The sequence below is a fragment of the Nicotiana tabacum genome, chromosome 9 (genome assembly GCF_000715075.1).
Source record: "Nicotiana tabacum cultivar K326 chromosome 9, ASM71507v2, whole genome shotgun sequence".
Taxonomy (NCBI): domain Eukaryota; kingdom Viridiplantae; phylum Streptophyta; class Magnoliopsida; order Solanales; family Solanaceae; genus Nicotiana; species Nicotiana tabacum.
Window position 1 is genome coordinate 19,539,006 of NC_134088.1, and position 14,976 is coordinate 19,553,981.

Below are 14,976 nucleotides of genomic sequence, written 5' to 3' on the forward strand. Positions count from 1 at the left end.
TAATTTTATAAATATTGATTTTTAATAGTTGGAATTGTCTACGAATGTGGCTTTAGAATTTGACCGATAGAATTAGCATTAGATTCCTTGTTTTCTTTTATTAAACGTACTACTCTCTTTGTCCCGATTTATGTGGCAACGACTAATTGGGTACCGAATTTAAAAAAGAATGAAAGATTTTCTAAGTTCATGGCCTAAAACAAGTCATATATTTGTGTGATTATAAATTATTTCACTAACGATAAATCAAAATAAAAAAGTTAACATTAAATTATTTTTAATTTTTTTTATTTTATTTATGACAAAAAAACATAAAATGAGAAAGAAAGAGTAATATAGTATTTTGACTTGATTAATGCGCAAGACATTCACTCATTAGGAATGAATACGTTACTTTTCTTTTCTTTTCTTTTCTCTTGTAATTATGTAATCAAATTATAATAATCTGCAAATAACTTTTAAGTCATCTACACCAGCTGGCTTACAAAATGATAAGGCTTTATTGAATAAGATTTTCTCCTTCTAAACGTAGAACTTTGACCAGAATTTATTCTTAAAACAAATCTCAAGTAGATTACAATATCTATTCGGTAAAAAGCATTGTCCTTTTTAGTATTTCTTCTTCTTTTTTCCTTGTAATTATATAATTAAATCACAGAAATATATGTCAGTAAGTAACTTTTCATTATATACAACTGGCTTCTGATAATAAATGATTTTAAAATATAATATTTTTATTTAAAAATTATTATAATGAGAATAAATGTTGAAGTATGTTTGGTGCTGTCCGAACATTAATCTGGATAGTTAGCTAGCTATGTGCACTTGTTTTTATTTTATTAGTGTTTGGTATATTCCCTCTAAACCATTAAAATTTTAATAAAAAGAGATTTAGCTGCCAAAAGGAAAAGTTATATTCCAATAAATTAAAGTCCACAAATTCTAGTACTAAAAATATATTTCAATTTTCAACATGATCAATGAAAACATTACCAAGAAATAAATGTTATCCAAAAACATGATTTATTGTTCTAACGAGATAAAAGATTTCCAGAATCCACGACATGATTATAACTATAATACGAAATGCTCTACATTCAAATCACAAATGTCGCTATTTTTATGAAGTTTTATCAGGAAAAGAAATTATCATACAAGATATTTACACCAACCCGCTGAGCACACAACAGAACGTCTTCACATACATTGTTATCGCTATCGCTAAGTCGTAGTTGATTAATAGACATTCTTACCTTAATTTATAATTTAACATAATAAATTATTATAATTTGATATGATATTGGATGCGAATAAATTATTTACTGTTTTATGAGATGGTAGTCTATTAATGAATATGAATATGATTTGATCTTCATTTTTCTTTATCTAGTAAGTGGTCATAATATTTTCGTACTTCGCTTTTATGACAGTTCATTTTTTTCTTTAAATCCAAAAATGGAAGAAAATTAAACTATGGGAAAAGCTAAAGCAAAATGTACAGTTGAATTTGCAATATAATCTTCTCCTAGATCTCTCCTTTTCAGCAATGTAGAGCTGTTATTACATTTATGTTAGATTACAGAAATCTCTAAATCATTATATTAATTAATTTACACAGATTTTGATATAGTCATCTCTTAGGTGTATGCCATAAATAGATCTTCGTAATTAATGGTATCAAAAAAATGTTTTCATCTCATATTAGAAAAAAAATGTTAATTAAATTATATTTTCCTTCAGAAAAATAAAATTTGATATCAAATAGTACACAATAACACAATAATAAATCCTTTTTTTCTTGAAAAGAATAATAATAAAGTAAAAGGAAATAATCTGTCCCTATCTAAAACAGTCAAGATCGTGCGTCGTGTCAACTAACAATAAAAGTTGTTTCTTTTTTCTTTTTTTGAATTTTTTGTTTTTGGGTCATGTTTTTTCCAATTCTGAACTGGATTGGATCTGTTTTCTTCTTGGCTTCCCAACTTATCAAGAAAGTTAAAAAAAAGGTCACAAAAACGAAAAGCTGTTTTATCAATATTACAAAATATCCTTTTTGAATAAGTTATTTCTGATTGGTTTCAAGGAAAATATTTTCTACCAAATAAGGCGAAAACTATTTTCTTTACTGAAACTATTTTCTTTTGTTGGTAATTTCGTATATACTGAAACTATTTGATTTGCTAATATTATCGATCATTAATAAATATTTTTCATTCTCAAATCAAACAACAAAAAATATTTTAAAAATATTTAATAGGTACCAAAAATAATATTAATAAACATTGTGATTGAGTGATAAATACTTATTTACCCTTACTTAAATATTTTAGGTTCGAGTATTGGATATGACTAATTTTACCTTTTGATACATAATGTTTCGTCGGAAGCGATATTTAACTTAAATCCAGTACCGATATCGAACACTGGATGAGAATTAAAAAAAAAAAAAGTATCACACACACTTACCAGTTACAAAACGTTGCAAGTCCATTGAAACGCCACAATGAGGGCCGCAACACTGAATCATTTCCACGACTCATATAGTAACTCCTCTTCGAAATCCCCGCATTTGCTGCCGAATATAGAAAAGCCCTTGTTTAGAGACGTATTAAACACGGCTATATAAGCCTATTTACTTATCCTTAAATCTCTCATAAAATGAATTGCTTATCACTGATAAGTAGGTGATAAGTAGATTAGCTTATCATTTTTTTCAACCCCTCTTATCACAACCCTTCCCCTATTTATATGTCTCTTCCCCACTCGCCCTAACACCCACACCCACTCGGTTTCTCTTTCTCTCTTCCTTAAAAAAATAAAAGGGGTATTTTTATAGAGAGAGAAAACTGCACAGTAAACAAAAGGAAAAGCGTAGTGTTTTGCCTTTTGTTTCTCTCTCTAAGCACAAAAAAACCCTTCGATCTGTTCCTTTCGTCTGTTTTACTCTCTCTCACTCATTCATTCCAAGGTATACATACATCTTCACCACTTTCTCTCTCTATATGTATATCTGTATCTATACATACAACTTTTTTTTAATTTAACACATGCACGTATATATGTGTATGTATAGCTAGCTATATATAGATGTTATGTTTGTGTGTGTGTTTTAGGTTTTAGGTAAGTTTAATTTGATGAATTGATCTGGGAAAGAAATTGATTTTTGATTGGATTTTTTTGGGGGTGAATTTGGAATTGTTTTAATTTTGGTGGGTTGAAGTTGAATTTTGTGGATTTTTTGTTTTTGCAGGTGAGTGAGATGTCTTCGCTGAGCAGAGAGCTGGTGTTTTTGATACTTCAGTTCCTTGATGAGGAGAAATTCAAAGATGCTGTTCACAAGTAGGGTTTTTTTTGTTTGAATTCAATTAATTAGAATTTTTTTTTTTTATCTTTTGATTTTTTTTGGTGACTTTTCTCTTTAATTGTGTCTATTTGGCTGCTATAGAAATGTGGGAAATAGAAATTAGAAATGGTCTGAGTTGTTTTTATTTATGATTGTAATTGTGGTTTGGGGGATCTAAAAGTGTAGTGAAATTGTGGATTGAATGAGAAATTAGCTGAATTGATTCGTTTTATACCATTTTCTGTTCCACTAAAAGATAAAAAATTATGATTATAATTGTGGTTGTTGTGGTTTTATTTGGTGGTTAATTTTTCTTAATTCGTTTTCTTTCTTTCGTGCTGAAGATTGGAGCAAGAATCAGGGTTTTTCTTTAACATGAGGTATTTTGACGAAATGGTGGCGAATGGAGAATGGGATGAAGTGGAGAAGTACTTATCGGGTTTCACCAAGGTTGACGATAATAGATACTCCATGAAAATATTCTTCGAGATTCGAAAGCAAAAGTACCTAGAAGCCCTAGATAGGTGGGTTTGATTTTTTTGATTTGTTTATGCTCGTATGTGTTTGATAGTCTTGAAATGCCCGACAGTTTTATATGGTTTTTCCGTTTTTAATTTCTTGTAGGAACGACCGTCCTAAAGCTGTTGATATCCTAATTAAGGACTTGAAGGTGTTTTCGGCTTTTAATGAAGACCTTTTCAAAGAAATTACGCAACTTTTGACTCTTGACAACTTTAGGTAATGGAAACACTTGGCTTACTAGATTGCTATCTTGGCCCCCGTATCTATTTTGTCCGTTCTCCTCAATGGTTTCTTTATCACTATTTTGGATGATTTTCGATTTGTCTGCAATAACTTGCAGGGATAACGAGCAATTATCTAAATATGGAGATACTAAGTCTGCTAGGAGTATAATGCTTCTGGAACTCAAAAAATTGATAGAAGCAAATCCCCTGTTTCGTGATAAGCTGAACTTTCCCACCTTGAAGAACGCAAGGCTGCGAACATTAATCAACCAGAGGTTTATTTATGGAAGACATTAGCCTTTTAAATTCTATTCGGTTTTGGTTCTTTGTTTTTTATCTTCTTTTCTAGTGTAGTTGGCTTACACATAGGCGCCCCATATTCTTGCAGTTTGAACTGGCAGCATCAGCTTTGTAAGAGCCCGAAGCCTAATCCTGACATAAAGACCTTATTTGTGGACCATTCTTGCGGTCCGTCACAGCCAAATGGTGCACGGGCTCCATCCCCTGTAACTCATCCACTCATGGGAGGTGTTCCAAAGCCCGGGGTTTTTCCACCTCTTGGTGCTCATGGTGTAAATGTAAGTAGAAACACGAACTAGCTAAATTTCGTTGTAAATTATGACTGATGGAAGATTGAATTATGTTCCTTCAGCCTTTTCAGCAAGCACCTGGTCCTCTGCCAAATGCTCTTGCTGGGTGGATGACTAATCCTCCTCAAGTTTCTCATCCTTCTGCTTCTGCTGGACCAATAGGTTTTACCACTCCAAATAATGCAGGTATTATACATATATCACCACTTTGAAATGATTCTAATGAGGCCATCAATACTTGTGCGACCACTGATTCTTTGACAAATGTAGTGGAGTGTATTTGCAAATCTGAGATACTGATTTCTCTCCTCCAACCTCCCTTGTAAATAGTTAGTCAGCCATAAACTGATACTCGCTCCATGTGCTAATAATTTAGCAGCAGCTATGCTAAAGCGTCCTAGGACTCCTACGAATAACCCAACAGTGGACTATCAAACAGCTGACTCGGAGCACATGTTAAAGAGATCAAGACCTTTTGGTGTATCAGATGAAGTACGGTATCATTATCTTGATTTGCTTACACATTAATATGTATGTAACTGAGATGTGACATTAGAAACTGTGGCTTGCAAGTATGCTCATATTTGTTTGATCTATTTGTCGCTTTATGACAATGTTGCTTATTATACCTATGCGTGGAGCTTTGAGTAGGAAGTTCTTTGTGGTTTGATGCTTTCGTATATTATGAGAAACATTGATTTACTCAAATTGATTACAGGTAAATAATATGCCTATCAATATTTTGCCTGGTGGGTACTCTGGCCAAAGCCATGCACAAAGTTCGTATTCATCAGATGATTTGCCCAAGGCTTCTGTCATGACTCTAAATCAGGGTTCAGCAGTCAAGAGCATGGATTTCCATCCGGCGCAGCAAATTCTGCTTCTTGGTTAGTCTTTACACAAGTGAAAGTGATATTCTTTAATTCATTTTCTTCATTTTGAATTCATTTTTCAGATCTATTTTTATGTTAAAGCAGTTGTGCATTTTGTTTTGGGTCACTACTGATGGTTCTTCATTTTCAGTTGGTACTGGCACAGGAGAGATTATGATTTGGGAATTGGGTGGTAGGGAGAGGATTTCTCATAGAAGTTTCAAGGTTTGGGATCTTGGGCAATGCTCAGTGGCTTTACAGGTATGTGTGAAACTTTATTAATTGCATTCACGTTTGTTTTCCACGTGTGGATGGTTTATAAATCCCATAGTTACCAATTTATAATCTAATAACCAGGCATCTTTGGCAAGTGAGTACTCTGCATCAGTTAATCGTGTAATGTGGAGTCCTGATGGCACTCTGTTTGGTATGTCGTCCAGATGCTTTGTTGAACTTAAGTATTGGAATTTTAAGTTTTCTGTGAATGATAAAGATTGGTGCAGTAGTTCATACTGCTGAAAGCTAAAAAATTGACCCAACTGCAATTATTAGCACTGAACTTTTTTGCTCTCTGTTGATTCTTCATTAGGTGTTGCATACTCTAAGCACATTGTGCACATCTACTCCTATCACGGTGGCGATGATCTTAGAAACCACCTTGAGGTATGCTCTTTTTCTAATCCTTTTGAATTTTAACCTCTTCCTTTCTTTCTTCTTCTAAAAGAATACGAACCTTGACTGGCCTTATGTGCAGATTGAGGCTCATTCAGGAAGCGTCAATGATCTTGCTTTTTCCTATCCTAACAAACAGATTTGTATTGTTACCTGTGGAGATGACAGGCTTATTAAGGTTTGATATGTTATGTGCTTTGACTCAGATTGTAAGGGTTGGACTTCCTCCCCACTCCCTTCACTTTTTTCTGTTGATTGTTTATGAGCACTGTATTTCTGTGATGTAGATCAATTGTTTCTTGTTTGCAGGTATGGGATGCGGTGTCAGGGGCTAAGCAATATACATTTGAGGGCCATGAGGCACCAGTCTATTCAATATGTCCACATCACAAAGAAAATATTCAGGTTAACCATGCTCCTCCTTTTTATCACTGGAAAACTGATCGTAACTTGTTTGATAATTTCTTCGTTTTCTCTTTCTGGCACTAGTTCTTCCTTTATATATGGTTTGAAGACACAAGTTTTCTGGTCTTGGTATGCACAACAGCATTAACGAGTAATAAAAAGTTGTGAGGCAGCTCAGCAAGTGTATGAATCGGAAAATGCTTCTTTTTTCTGTGAAGATCTAGTTTACTTGGAAAATTTAACTGTATATTAGATTTTGTTTCTGCTAAATGTTAGGGCTGTTTCCTCACATAGATGTTTCTGGAACGCAGTCTTTCTAGCTATCATTTAAAAGATGTCTTGCTTTGAACTCTACTTTTTTCCTGGGAGTGAATTATGTCTTTATTGATAGTTTTTATCTAACGGTTTTCGGTCTTCTCTTCCTTCCTTTTCTCCGCCCTCAGTTTATCTTCTCAACTGCAATTGACGGGAAAATAAAGGCATGGTTGTACGATAACATGGGTTCGAGAGTTGACTATGATGCACCAGGTCATTCATCAACCACAATGGCTTATAGTGCCGACGGAACAAGGTCTGCATATCACAATGAGTTCCATAACTGTGCATGATGCAATTTTCTTACTTTCGCTTGGCTAAAGTTTGTGGTATTATGAAATATCGGTTTGCAGGTTATTCTCATGTGGGACTAATAAAGAAGGAGAGTCATATCTTGTTGAATGGAATGAAAGTGAAGGAGCTGTAAAGCGTACATTTATGGGTCTAGGGAAGCGTGCTGGCGGGGTGGTGCAATTTGACACTACTAAAAATAGATTTTTGGCAGCTGGTGATGAGTTCATGATAAAATTTTGGGACATGGACAGTATAAACATGCTGACAAGTACTGAAGCTGAGGGTGGCATACCGGTAAATTTCAGTCGACCAATTTTTTAACAACCCAACCATGTCTGTTTACTTAAACATTTTTTTACCTCATATTCCCAGGCTTCTCCTTGCCTCCGATTTAACAAGGAAGGAATATTGCTGGCTGTTTCGACAAGTGACAATGGGATAAAAATTTTAGCAAATGCAGATGGTCTTAGGCTTTTAAGATCCATGGAAAATCGCCAATTTGATGCTTCTAGAGTAGCCTCTGCTTCTGTGGTGAAGGTGGATGGACTTGATGCTTTTCCTTTCCTTGTTTTCAGATGTAGAAAATATTACTGTGAAATATTGAGCTGTAAATAAAATGCCTTACATGTAACTTACCCTTTTAAAAAAAATATGCAGCCCCCCACAATGGGAAGTTTTGGGCCTCCTAGCACTTCTGTTGCCGCAAGCTTTGTAGATCGAGGAGTGCCAATGACATCCATGGTTTCCATGGTTAGTGACTCGTTTCTAATTAAATGGAGGTTTTACAGTGCAGTTCATACTTTTGTTTTTTTTGGGGACTTCTGACCATTTGCTGATCAGCCCCTTTATTTTAACTTCTTGGTAGAATGGTGAAAATCGCAACTTAGCTGATGTAAGGCCAAGAGCTGCAGAAGAGACTGTTGATAAATCTAGAATCTGGAAACCGACTGAAATTAATGAACCATCGCAGTGCAGATCCTTGAAGCTTCCAGACAGTTTAACAGCGACCAGGGTATGGGTTGTTTCTTACCTAAACCATGAACCAAGTTTTTCCGCTGAACAACTTCTTTATGAGTTATGGAAATTGTTATTCATCCTTGTGTTTACAATTTCTGGAAGCTATACAACCCAAATTTTGGCAACATGAGGTTGCACATTTTCTTGATCTGTAGACTAATGTCATTTTCCATTTAAGCTGAAAAAAGTATTCTTTTTTTTTTTTTTTAAATTTGTTCCGCTCCCTTTTTCTTATATTTCAGATTTCAAGGTTAATATATACAAATTCAGGATTAGCTATACTTGCATTAGCTTCCAATGCTGTGCACAAACTTTGGAAATGGCCCAGAAATGAGCGAAACCCGACAGGGAAGGTATTGGTTTTTATAAGACACTCTTTTGCTAATATGTATCATTGCAGCTCATTGTGCTATTTTTGTATAGGCTAATGCAAGTATTGTTCCACAACTTTGGCAACCTTCAAATGGGACGCTGATGACAAATGATATTACTGACACAAATCCTGAAGACGCTGTTCCATGTTTTGCTCTCTCAAAGAACGACTCTTATGTGATGTCAGCTTCTGGAGGGAAAATATCATTGTTTAATATGATGACATTTAAGGTGAAAACCCACATCTTTTATTTTATTTTCGGGTATAGGTGTAATTAAGAAGTGTGCTGATTCTAAGCTGTCCTCAAGTAAGCATGTGGGATAAAAGAGTAAAAGAAGCTTCGAGCAGTTGTACTCCAGCTTTAGCCATGCAATCGGACTAATAGGCCATAAATCTGGAATTAGGTGCATAAATATTATATACAGAATTGTGGAATGAGTTCCATTCTAGGGCTGAAAGAATTCTGTTTTAAGCTTTTCCTGTTCTGACCAGCTGCTCTCTCTCTCTCTTTTTAATAATGATTTTACCTTGTTTTGTTTTGCCATCTGTTTGCTTTTCACTTAACCTCTATCGTTTCTGTTGCAAATGCAGACTATGACAACATTTATGCCTGCTCCACCTGCGGCAACCTTTTTGGCTTTTCATCCTCAAGATAATAATGTTATTGCCATAGGCATGGATGACTCCTCTATCCAAATATACAATGTCCGGGTTGACGAGGTGAAGCTATTCTCAATTGTTATACCATTTTATGATTGTTGGAATTGCACTAATTCACCATTTACTTGAAATCTGTTGACATTATCCATGATCCAATTGTGTAGGTAAAGATAAAGCTCAAAGGACATCAGAAAAGAATAACTGGGCTCGCTTTTTCGCATTCTCTCAATGTGCTTATATCTGCAGGAGCAGATTCTCAGGTAAATTATTTTTATATGGATATACTTTTGGTTGGTAAAAGCAATTCTATATGTTCTGCCCTCGTCATACTAGGAAAATGATGGAAACTGGTACCAGTTGGAGGTTGACCAGTTGAGTTCTAATTGGGAGAGGAAAGTGTTGAATATTGTGGCCACTTTACCTCCTCACGTGCATGCTTGTCCTTAATTTGTTTGGACCAAGCACGAAATATTTTGTTGATATTTGGCGGTGAGAATTGAACTAAGACCTCTACATGCTCTAATACCATGTGAATTGTGTTGGAGGGAATTTTATTTTTATTTTTTTGATATCCATCAACAAAAGGAATAACCTGATGGTGCTTGTTTTGGTACATGGACTACTTCACCACAATCATATCATAATCTTTTACAATCCTTTCCTTATAAGAGCTTGGTGAAGTTGTAATGTTTTCTTTTGAGCAACGGTTACCTCATAAGGTGCCCCTGTTTCTACAGCTGTGCGTTTGGAGCACTGATGCTTGGGAGAAGCAAACAAGCAAATACTTGCAGATTCCTGCTGGGAGAGCAGCTGCTCCTCAAGCAGATACTCGTGTACAATTTCACCAGGACCAGACACAATTGTTGGTAGTACATGAAACGCAGATAGCCATATTTGAAGCTTCTAAACTGGAGTGCCTCAAACAGGTATAAATTCCCTTCTTTAACCCTTCCTAATCCCAAGTTTAAGATAAGGATAGACATAGCTTGAGACGCAGTGGTTAGAGTATCAGAGTATATGTGGACATACATAGTATTCTTTATTGTGTTGTGTTTCGTTTTGTTATTTCTGCTTAGTTTCAGTCTGACAATGGATTTTTTCCCTCGAACAGTGGGTCCCTAGAGAAGCGAGTGGTCCAATTACACATGCAACATATTCTTGTGATAGCCAGTCTATATTTGTTAGTTTTGAAGATGCAAGTGTAGGTGTTCTCAGTGCGTCAACATTGCGATGGAGATGTCGGATCAATCCTACTTCCTACCTTCCCAGCAATCCAAGGTGAGTGAGTCAGTTACCTGGTTATTTACCCCTTTTCTTTGGTTGTTCGAAATTCTGGCGATGCTGCAGCCTTATTTCTGTATGTTTTTCTCATTTTCATTTAATTAATTTGGGAATTTTATTTTGCAGTTCAAGGATGCATCCACTTGTTATTGCTGCACATCCATCTGATCCTAATCAGTTTGCATTGGGACTAAGCGACGGTGCTGTTATTGTACTTGAGCCGCTTGAGTCTGAAGGCAAATGGGGAACCTTGCCACCAGCTGAAAATGGTGCTGGGCCAAGCACTTCAGGTGCTGCAAATTCAGATCAACCGCAGAGGTAGTTACCTCGTCCATGCTGGCAGTTTTCCTTGAAAAGACGGGTGAATGTACTGCATATGTTCCTTCATTACAATTTTCTTGGAAGGAGAAGCTTCTAGATTAGCCAGTGTAGTCATAGAAATCTGAATTTAGATAATGTAGAGTTTGTTTAGCAGGGCTGCATCAGTTCACCGATAATGTTGAATTTTTGGATGTGGTGTAAATTTGGTAGAGGGTGTTTTTGCATCAGTAATCTGGAAATCATAGTTTAGTTGGAGGTGAACAATTGCCTTTGTTGATGGGCCTTTTGTAGTTCTTTTTAGCTTTTACTAAAGAATGATGATTTCCAAATTGTTTTGTTCTTTTTGACTGAATATCTGAGAGTTGGTCCTCAAGTGGAGAATGTGAAGTAAACTTGTACCTTTTTTACAGAAAAGAGAAAGAAAAAGTCTCTGACTTTTCATTGGATGTCTCAAAATATCAATCGTTGTCAATTACTGTTTCATTTTCTCCAAATATATTTTGCAGCAGCTAATGTATTAGCTTCCAGGTAAGTTCCATCACACTGGAGTTATAGCGCCAAGCTTCTCCAAGCCGAAAGCACATATTTTTTTTTTCAAAGTTGAAGTGTTTGGCCAAGCTTTTAGAAGGAAAAAAAATACTTTTTAGTAGAAGCATAAGCAGTTTTGGAGAAAAAATAGCTTCTCCTCAAAAACACTTTTTTGAAAAGAACATTCTTAAAAGCTTGACCAAACGCTAAATAGGCTATTACTGCTTACTGCCTCACACCTCGTGAGATTTGTCAATAGATAGAAAAAGTTAACATATTTTAATTTCTTAACTCTCCATATCATTTGAAAGGGGGTTTATGTTCCACATTTATTTTTGTCCGATCCTTAACGTCTTAAATCCTTTATTTCTTGTTAACCAGACCAAAACACAGCAAACAATTTACACATAACGAATTCCGATAAATAAAAATGTAAAATCATGTACAAAATATTAATAAAGCTAAAACCAAACTGAGTTCACGTTAACTCACTAACTTTTGCTTAGACTTTATTTGTATTAAAAAATTCAGTCAATGGACTAAAAATGTTTAGCTCGGAACCTAAACCATTGATCCAGTTATTAGGTATATTAACTTGAGAACGCTGTCAAGACCAATAAATTTTCAATCCTGAATATGCCTGAGCTGAGGAAAGTATCTTATTTTAGTTCTAATGCTACACTTAACATTGTGGACTTAACCAAAACAAGGATATGCTTTCTTCAACAAAACATTGTGAAAATGCTAATCTTAACCAAACATTAGTGTTATCTACTGGAAAATGCTAATTGTAACTAGGGATGTCTAAGTGGAGGGTTCTGGGTACTTAAGGGGACTGGGTAAGGGGATGGTACCGGTAAAGAGAGGGTTCCTTAAGGGGACTGGGGCTAAGGGGGAATTAAGGGTACGGGGTAAGGGAATTTTTGGAGGTACCGTACCAATACCACTACCGGTCCTAGGGAGAGGGTACTTAAGGGGCCCAGTACTTAGAGGTATTTTTAAATTATAATTTAAAAAATTACTATATTTAAGTACTCACATACTTGGGGGTTAAAAACATAAATTAGGGGTAAAGGGGGTAGGGAGGTAAAAATAGTCGTTTTTGACTGTTGCCAATGGCTTTTTTTTCTTCAAAAAATAGTCGTTCGTTAACGGTAAAAAAAAGGTTAAATTTAATAAATAAATAAACTAAGGGTATCGGTTCGATATCGGATCGGTACTTGTTCGATACCTTAATGGTAGCAACTAGACCGGTTCTAAGGGTACATATTTTGGTCCCCTACCCCTCTCCTTCCCCTTAGCCCCAATCCTTTACCCCTACTCCCAACCGGACCGGGATGGACCGATACCGGTACGGATCAGACCAGTTCTGGGTAATACCTGTTAGGAATATAGTAGATATGCCCTATATCCAATTTCATATTTGATGATTTGAATATATTTTTGTGAACGTTATTTGATATAAAATATATGGCATCTGATATTCTTTTATCATAGTTATTATTAATTGTTTGATTAACTTGATAAGGTCCTTGATTAAATTTTGAGACTTGACATTGTGATGGAGATCATGATAATGAGAGTGAAGTTTCTTATAATTTAATCTAAATTTGTTCTTGATCATAGGATTATTAATTTGGACATTAGTAATCCGGTTAAATCAATATTTATGTGATCGTCTTTATTGGATAAAGATTAGTTGATCTCATTAACTAAATCATATAGATAGATGATGCATATAGAGATATGATCATTGAACCGACTCATTGGATAATTCCTAATGGTTAGAATTACCATAAACTGTCAATAGGATATTCTCTTGAAGAATGTGATGTAAGAGTTTTCTTTGACCTGAGATCGTCATAGTAATTGACAAGTTATTTATTGTGCTTTGATACTAGACACCTATGGCCTTAGGGAGATAGTTGAAAGGATATTGGTTATGATTAAATGCTTGTAGAATTAATGATTGATCAAGATGAAATCTATCAACTCTTGGTAATGAGTTTAAGCTCCATGTTATCATGAATTATAAATGATCAAACTAAAACCTTGACCAGGGCAATTGAATGAAAGAAGAAAAGAGTTTCTTAGGTCATTCAATGGTCGATTATATTCGACATGAACACATAGTTGGTCGCCTATTAGGATTTGACAGTTGAACCATATCCTAGGGTGACCGAGAGCTATAAGGACAGAAGGGATTATTATATTCTTCTTCTGCAGGTTCTTGAGTGTAAATTGTATACTTCATGCTATCTGGTCATTAATGAGTATTGCTAGACGCCACCCTTGATTAGTATATTGATGTGATCAATTTACTACCGGCTTAGTATTGAACCTATGGGGTCACACATTAACAAGGGTTCTGATCTTTGTTAAAGGATTAATTACTTTATTATTTGATAATTAAATTAAAAAATTTAGTTAGTCAAATAAATTTAGTTATTAGTCTAAATGAAATATTATTATATTCTTTGCTAGCACAGAGGATATAATTAATATTGTGAACAAATTAAAGTTTTCTATTTGGAATAGAAAAATAAATTATATCTCTTAATTGAAATATATATATAATACTTATTTTATATAAGATATGTTATATAAAATATTAATTAAGCAAAAACAGGTTGTTGGAAACTTATTATGTGAAATCCAATTGAAATTTGGATTCACGTATAAAGTCCACAAAGGACTAGGGCTGTATTTTGTCCCGGGCCCGGGCCTTAGTGGGCCTAACGGGCCGGGCCTCGCGGTCCCGGGCTTCGTGGTCCCGGGCTCTGGCGGTCCCGGGCCTGGCGGTCCCGGTCTTCGTGGGCCTAATGGGTGGAACCGGCCCGTGACGGGCCTAAGCCCACATGGTCCTGTGCTTAACGGGCCGGGCTCGTGGGCTTCGCGGGCCTAGCGGGTTTTTTTTTTTTTTTAAAGACAATTTCTTGTAGTATCATGGCTATATTAATATGTAGTATATATGTATATCTAATTATTAAAGTGCTTGACGAAAAAGAAAATAACAAAACAATAGTAAAACACTAAATTGTCATGCATAAATATCACTTCTTGATATTATATTGTATCTTATGTATATATATTCTCTTATATATTTTCTTTTAGTATATATATTGTATCTTATGTATATATTGTAGCTTATAAATATATTTTCTTGTAGTATATATATTGTATATTATGTATATATTGTAGCATAATATATTTTCTTGTAGTATATTATATTGTATCTTATGTATATATATTCTCTTATATATTTTCTTGTAGTATATATATTGTATATTATGTATATATTGTAGCATAATATATTTTCTTGTAGTATATATATTGTATCTTATGTATATATATTCTCTTATATATTTTCTTGTAGTATATATATTGTATATTATGTATATATTGTAGCTTATAAATATATTTTCTTGTAGTATATATATTGTATATTATGTATATATTGTAGCATAATATATTTGCTTGTAGTATATTATATTGTATCTTATGTATATATATTCTCTTATATATTTGCTTGTAGTATATTATATTGTATCTTATGTAT

At 34.5% G+C, this 14,976-nt stretch overlaps 1 protein-coding gene across 4 annotated transcripts; it reads left to right on the forward strand.

The window, feature by feature from the left end:
• Positions 1 to 2,766: 2,766 nt before the first annotated feature.
• Positions 2,767 to 11,218, forward strand: LOC107812567 (topless-related protein 4). Of its 4 annotated transcripts, none has more exons than XM_016637712.2 (26): positions 2,767 to 2,968; positions 3,251 to 3,339; positions 3,688 to 3,867; positions 3,968 to 4,081; positions 4,206 to 4,364; positions 4,478 to 4,667; positions 4,742 to 4,865; positions 5,056 to 5,171; positions 5,398 to 5,566; positions 5,703 to 5,812; positions 5,909 to 5,978; positions 6,141 to 6,214; positions 6,306 to 6,401; positions 6,533 to 6,628; positions 7,072 to 7,199; positions 7,297 to 7,531; positions 7,610 to 7,774; positions 7,895 to 7,987; positions 8,103 to 8,249; positions 8,497 to 8,607; positions 8,678 to 8,857; positions 9,219 to 9,347; positions 9,452 to 9,547; positions 10,025 to 10,213; positions 10,399 to 10,565; positions 10,695 to 11,218. In XM_016637712.2, the coding sequence occupies exons 2-26, from the start codon at positions 3,260 to 3,262 to the stop codon at positions 10,888 to 10,890; spliced, it is 3,414 nt and encodes a 1,137-aa protein (XP_016493198.2). In that variant the 5' UTR covers positions 2,767 to 2,968; positions 3,251 to 3,259; the 3' UTR covers positions 10,891 to 11,218. The 4 variants fall into 4 exon arrangements, with proteins under 4 accessions (XP_016493198.2, XP_016493199.2, XP_016493200.2 ...); XM_016637713.2 differs by having other exon boundaries at positions 2,774 to 2,968; positions 5,059 to 5,171; XM_016637714.2 differs by having other exon boundaries at positions 2,774 to 2,968; positions 4,751 to 4,865.
• The last annotated feature ends 3,758 nt before the right edge of the window (positions 11,219 to 14,976 follow it).